At 52.2% G+C, this 6,268-nt stretch overlaps 1 protein-coding gene across 1 annotated transcript; it reads left to right on the top strand.

The window, feature by feature from the left end:
- Positions 1-2,874: 2,874 nt before the first annotated feature.
- A1O3_02348 (guanine nucleotide-binding protein alpha-3 subunit) lies at positions 2,875-4,206 on the top strand (the record flags this gene model as incomplete). Its single annotated transcript, XM_007732489.1, has 6 exons — positions 2,875-3,004; positions 3,055-3,400; positions 3,447-3,575; positions 3,629-3,758; positions 3,811-4,049; positions 4,107-4,206. 6 exons carry the CDS (start codon positions 2,875-2,877, stop codon positions 4,204-4,206), a joined length of 1,074 nt encoding a protein of 357 aa, XP_007730679.1.
- Between the last annotated feature and the right edge of the window lie 2,062 nt (positions 4,207-6,268).

The raw sequence follows: 6,268 nt of genomic DNA on the forward strand, positions 1-6,268 counted from the left end.
CGGCGGTGGCTGAAAATCGCCAGGGGAGAATCGGTGGGAGGAAGATTTGGCACTTGATGGATGAAGCCGCGGTGGATGAAAGGCGAGGAGATGTGTCTGAAAGAGGCGATGAGGGCAAACTTGGTCGTGCAGAGGCGGTTTCAGGTGTCTTGGGTCGTGGTAAGTCGGAGAGGTGACAGGCGATGTGACAGGTTTTTCGGTCGCAGGGGCACGAGTAGGAGGAGCAGGAGTCGGATGTGGCTGACTGGGGGTGATAGATGACGGAAAGTTGGTAGATTGGGTGTGTTTTGCTGAATTGCGGGCGTGGGGCAGCAAGCCGCGCACCAGGCCTGTCCTTTGGTTAGTAAGATGAGATTGTGGCCCAAGTCGACTTTCCCAGAATGGCGATCCAGGTGCTTTTCACGATGGAGCACGGGGGTATAGGGGGGACTGCTCTGGCTGTGAGATTCAGGAGCATTTGCTCTTCTACGAGTACGGTTCTAGAGTACCGAAGCTGGTTGCAAGCAAGCCGCGCCGTAAGCCTGGTGAAGCCACTTCAAGTTTGCCATTCTTCTTCTAGGGCTTTAGCCACAAAGTCGCACCTGCGACACTGGACGGAGATGCCTTCCGCCCTCCTGGCCACCTCAGAATCGGCCCCAATAATTGTGGCGGGCGTCAAGGACCTTGCGGCCATCAGCTTATCAAGGAGCCTCCTGCGTGCCTCGCCTCCTATCTTCTTCCGTTCTGTGTCTTCCATATGCTCTCAGACGCTTGCTTGCTTGCTTTTTACTTTCATTTCGTGCTTGCGGCGGATCTGGAAGTGCAGTGGTTTATGCAATGCCAATGCAATACCTACACCCGGTCCACTCACCAATCGATGGCCCCGCCTACACCATGACCTCACCAGACAAGCTTGACCCTTCTAGTCGAAGCGTCGACTCAAGACCATCTGTGGTGGCTTTGCACTTCTGTCAATAATAACTGAGCTGCCTGACTTAGAAGCTCGCCATCTGCACATAATATTAATGGCCCCTGCGGCCAGCACGAGCTATCGATCACAAAGCTTCAAAGCAGCTTCTCATATCCTCTCTCATAACAGATCTGGAACAATTGATGGAGCCAGAAGTACCACAACCAGATGCATACAGTCAACCAGAAGGCACCCAGCAAGTCGACTGGGCCAAGGTAGTCATAATGGCAGCATAGGGACGAGTTTGTCAGCAAGGTGGGAGTGAACGACAATTCTAATATGCCATTCACTACATTCGACCTCGCGACGCCTTCTCAAACGTGGCGACAGCCTCCGCTATCACCATGTTTACGATTGGTGATATAGTATCTTTTATGACTACCTGAACCCTCTCAATTTCTAGGTGACCCCGTGATACCACAGTGTGCTGCGAGCAACAGATTTGAACTTCTCTTCAGATTTTGCAGGCTAAGCTATCTAGTCCAACGGTTCCGGGACCAAGTGCCAGCATCGGACCTTTCCCATTAGCCGGCACCACTCTATACCAATCTGACGCACAACAGCACTTTAGGTAGTGTATCTCCCATCCACAGTGCACCCATGTTTCGGCAACAGGCCTGTTCTGTTGTATGAACAGGCCCCATTACCCCGACGATGTTAATGCCGCGTCGAGCGAGCATTGAGCATACTCACCAAGGGAAGTGCGTTGATTGGTGCTCCACTACCGTTTGGTCAAATTCGAAAGCTGTCTTGTGTGGTTGGTAGAGTTGCGTCCGTATCTGCTACAGTTCCTCCCTTTCCTAGTACCATGTGGTGCTTTCCAGCTGGCCATGGATGTGCAATTCTGGTTGGAGACCCATGAAAATTTTGAGAGACCATCAATTGAACTTGAGCAAGTGAAATCGATCCTACAGCAAAAGACAGGTGTCATTCAGAGGACTCTTCATCGAGAAGGGTGGTTGCGAGAAGAATCAATGATCAATCAGGAACAAGCCTGCTCGCCAAGGGGATCTTGCTGACCTGACAAATCTAACACTACGATGGGTGATGGCTGCGTTGTCGAGCGATGAGGCTGTGTTGGATGCTTGACTGATTCAGGATTCCCAGTTTAGCGACCGAGACCTGTGTGACCGGGTGTAGGCATCGGCGAATCTCCAGGCCGTGGGACGTGACGGTGTAGAGAAGTACCTGAGGCAGGCTGTCCTCGGTACTAGGTTGTAATGGCACTGAACCGGCGGCCCCTTGTCGCTGGAATGGCGGGGTATGCTCGCCCTGACACTGTACATACACTTTTGTTATTTCATTATAGTATGTATCTACTAGGTTAGGTGCCTATCAGGTAGACATATAGGTACGAGAGCAGCCCACTACGACGTACTAGGATGCTGGGCCACGCTTCTCGGCTACTCCACTCCACTCGCTCACTACGACTGGCACTCCACGATCGTCTCGAAGTCAGCTATCGACCAACTACTAGTACTGTAACTTCCTTTGCAACGCCTTGACTCGACTCGTCTTGCCTGCTTGACTTTGTTCGTCCACAACTTGCTACGCGCCGATGACATAGCATCAACTCTGCACATTCCTGTCTTTAAACTCGCCGTCGGTTCACCAGCTCGTAGCGGCGCTCGACCCTCTAAGCCCGAGCTCCACTGCATCCTGGCGTTCGGCCGTTGACCTAGGTGTAATCGAAGGTCTCAAGCCACCATCATCCACGAGGAGACCTCAACCACCACCGATCTCCCACAGGAGACTGCGCTCTGCTGGCCACCGTTGCTTACGCCAGCCATCGTATCGTTAGTTCCCGAAACGGCGGGCTGCAGACAAAAGAGGTCACCTGCGCAGCTTCCTTTGCAGCTGCAGCCGCAACTTGCGCTGCATCTGCAGCGCTGTCGCTGCCTTACGACTAGCATCCGTCCTCCGACATGGGTGCTTGTGGAAGTAAAGAGGCGTCCGCTGAGGATACCGAACAGAAAAAGAGGAGCCAGGCCATAGACAAGAAACTCGAGGAAGACTCGCGGAGATTACGGCGAGAATGCAAAATCTTGCTGCTTGGTAGGTGTAACATTGACATGCCTCCGGCAGATCACTGATCCACGCTGTAGGGTCCGGCGAAAGTGGGAAGTCGACGATTGTGAAGCAGATGAAGATCATCCATCAGAATGGCTATACACAGGAAGAGCGGGCGCTTTACCGGCTTACAATCTACAAGAATCTGATCGACTGCATGAAAGCGCTGATCAGCGCCATGCAGCAATTTGAAATTGAACCAGAGACCCAAACAGTCAGGGACCACATCGACTTCCTCATGGAATATAATGTGGACCCGGATCCCGACAAGTCTTTGGAACCTAAGGTAGCCGAAGCAGTCGAAGCCATCTGGAAGGATGAAGCCGCATCGAAAACGATGGAACGCCAGAGTGAATTCTACCTGATGGACTCGGCACCCTAGTATGTTGTACATGTTATTTGTGCCACACCCGCTAACGCATGTTAGCTTTTTTGAAGAAGTCGGGCGGATCGCAGCTTCTGATTACATACCGAATGAAGCCGACGTCCTGCGAGCACGGACAAAGACAACTGGCATTTACGAGACTAGGTTCACAATGGGTCAATTAAGCATACAGTCAGTTAAGCCGAGTTTTACCATAGTGGGACAGGTCGCTAACAGCAGGCAAGTATGTTCGACGTGGGCGGTCAACGAAGCGAACGCAAGAAATGGATTCATTGTTTCGAGAACGTCACATCGATCATTTTCTGCGTGGCTCTGAGTGAATATGACCAAGTTCTGCTAGAAGAATCAAACCAGGTACGAGGACAGTCCTTCACTGCCGTGAGGCCCTGTACTGATGGGCCTGTAGAACCGGATGATGGAAAGCTTGGTGCTCTTCGATTCGGTTGTCAACTCCAGGTGGTTTATGAGGACCAGTATCATCCTCTTTCTCAACAAGGTCGACTTGTTCAAAGAAAAGCTCGGACGGTCGCCGTTGGGGAATTACTTCCCTGATTACTCTGGTGGCAACGATGTCAACAGGGCAGCCAAATATCTGCTTTGGCGGTTTAACCAAGTCAACCGCGCCCAACTCAATCTCTACCCTCAGTACGTACCTTTTCAGTTAACGTCCACGTGCCGGGATATTTTGCTAACACATTGCAGTCTTACGCAAGCCACCGACACGACGAATATTCGGCTTGTCTTTGCTGCCGTCAAGGAGACCATTCTGCAGAATGCCCTGAAAGACTCGGGGATATTATGAGCGCCACGAAAACCGATTTCGTTTCTCTTGTGGTTTTGCATAGTCTGGCGTCCAGCGTGGCATTCGGTAAATGGGATTTATGACGGGTTTGGAGGGAACCCTCATCTGGGCAGGTTGAGTTTCCACACGGCTTTGCTTTCGACAGCGGTATACGCCACATGGTTTCCTCCGGTGGACTTTGAGGGTTTGTTTTGCTGCAAAAGTTTCCCCTTATGGATCACTTGTTCTGTTGTTGGGTCAAGAGCTGGGGCCACATCACGAAGGCTGTCGTATTCTTTTGGGACTGTTTCGTTTGGCAGGCTGGTTGGGTAAGGGAGTTTCAGCAACGACTGCCGGAGGCCTGTTCCTTGGTGGACGATGTCTTGACGACGACCCTTTTTGAATTGTCCCCCTTTGCAATATGCCGAAGCATCCGAGCGACTGCGCTGGGGGATGCAGGATAAGGAGGGAAGATTGGGAAAACAAAGACACGACAATCTATGCGAGCAGAGCATCGCCGTGTTTCTCATAATAGCAAACTACTTTGAATATGGACGTTTTGCCCAAAACCCGCACTCTTGCTTGCCGTTTGGCCTGGGTCTCGAAATTAGGCTGGACTACCAAATGGGGAACAACTCATTCTGGCGAAGTAGTGGTTGGGAGATAGTGACGAGAGGATCATCGCCAGGTATATTTAGTGGAATGTGGATTCGGTGTGGTGTGATTCGTACTGTACGACGATACTGATCTAGACTAGGTCCTCGACACCATGGTAGTTGTAGATCGAAGATGGTGGGATTGGAAGACGACAGAATGGCAAGTCGCAGGCCCAGCGACGAGGTCTTGAAACTGGCAAGAAGAGGGCTCTGTGAGTCTTCCAATAATGCTCGCTTCCATGTGCTTTCTGACAGCCAGCATATCGCAAAATGAAGCAAAACGAGGTACCTAGGTACCGGCATATTTGTAGAGCGCTTGTACTGTCGGTACCCGTCCCGGTGGAGGCGGGCGGCTGTAGGGGGGTCAGAGTATGGAGTGGGTGGCACCTAGGTGGAATCTGGATGGGTGGGAATGGCGCCTACGCACGACGGGATCCGCCTATAGCAGATGGATATCTACACTGCTAATCCTGCATCTCGGGGTTTACAGTAGGAGGCTTGCGGCTCGCCTACTGATGCCCAAGCCACAATGAGTATCCGTCCACTGTCCAGGTCTGATATGCCTTTGCTTACCCCTCCATCATCCCCCTGCCGCCTTGTTGATGGACTTGCCAGGGCCAACTCTACCCCGCCCCTCTATCAGTTACCGTTGCTGCCCACCATCGTCTATCGTCTCTCCGTGTCTTGCGGCGGCATGTGCTCCTCGCTTCCAACCGTGAGTCTTGATCGCTCGTCAAGACAACCACCGTGCTGTCGTTGTTCCTGCATCCGCTACTCCCGTATCAAATTCAATCTGAGCGCCGTCGCGGGGTCCGCGGAACCAGTCTGACAGAGGCGGGGCATTGTTAGACATGGCCGGAGGAGCAGGAAGCAGGGCCTAGGGTCTGGATCTGCAGCAACGGGCCCGGTCATTGTGACCAAAGCCTCGTAGTCAACTGCTCTCTGGGGGGTGATGTTCACCTACATATGTAGGGAAAGAAGGAAGACGCGGCAAGGACAAGATCAATGTTGACACAGTGATGGGATCTCTCTACCATGGTCACAGCATAACAAGCTACCACTGCTATGCGAAACAGGCCTTAGGGCCCCCTGGCCTTATGCATGTTTGATAGCGTGTGCTCCGTACATAAATGCTGAATCATGAAAACAGGATCAAGATAATTAGCAAGAGAGTGGGTTACACTGGCTAATAATCAGTGACGGGCGCCGGGCTGCCCGGGGCAGGGACACATGTCATGCCATGCAATTCCGAAGCTCCAAGCTCCAAGCTCGATACGTACTATATACCCTGCTTTCGAGGTTTCCTGACCGCTTGCTCTTCCACCACGTTTCCCCCTCGCAGTCCTCCTCCTTGCCCTGCTCAGTCTTTCCCTTTATTCTCAGGACCTCTATCTATTTGCCATTTGTCTAGTGGTGTCATACCCACA

This window comes from Capronia epimyces (genome assembly GCF_000585565.1).
Source record: "Capronia epimyces CBS 606.96 chromosome Unknown aczIQ-supercont1.2, whole genome shotgun sequence".
NCBI classification, from domain to species: domain Eukaryota; kingdom Fungi; phylum Ascomycota; class Eurotiomycetes; order Chaetothyriales; family Herpotrichiellaceae; genus Capronia; species Capronia epimyces.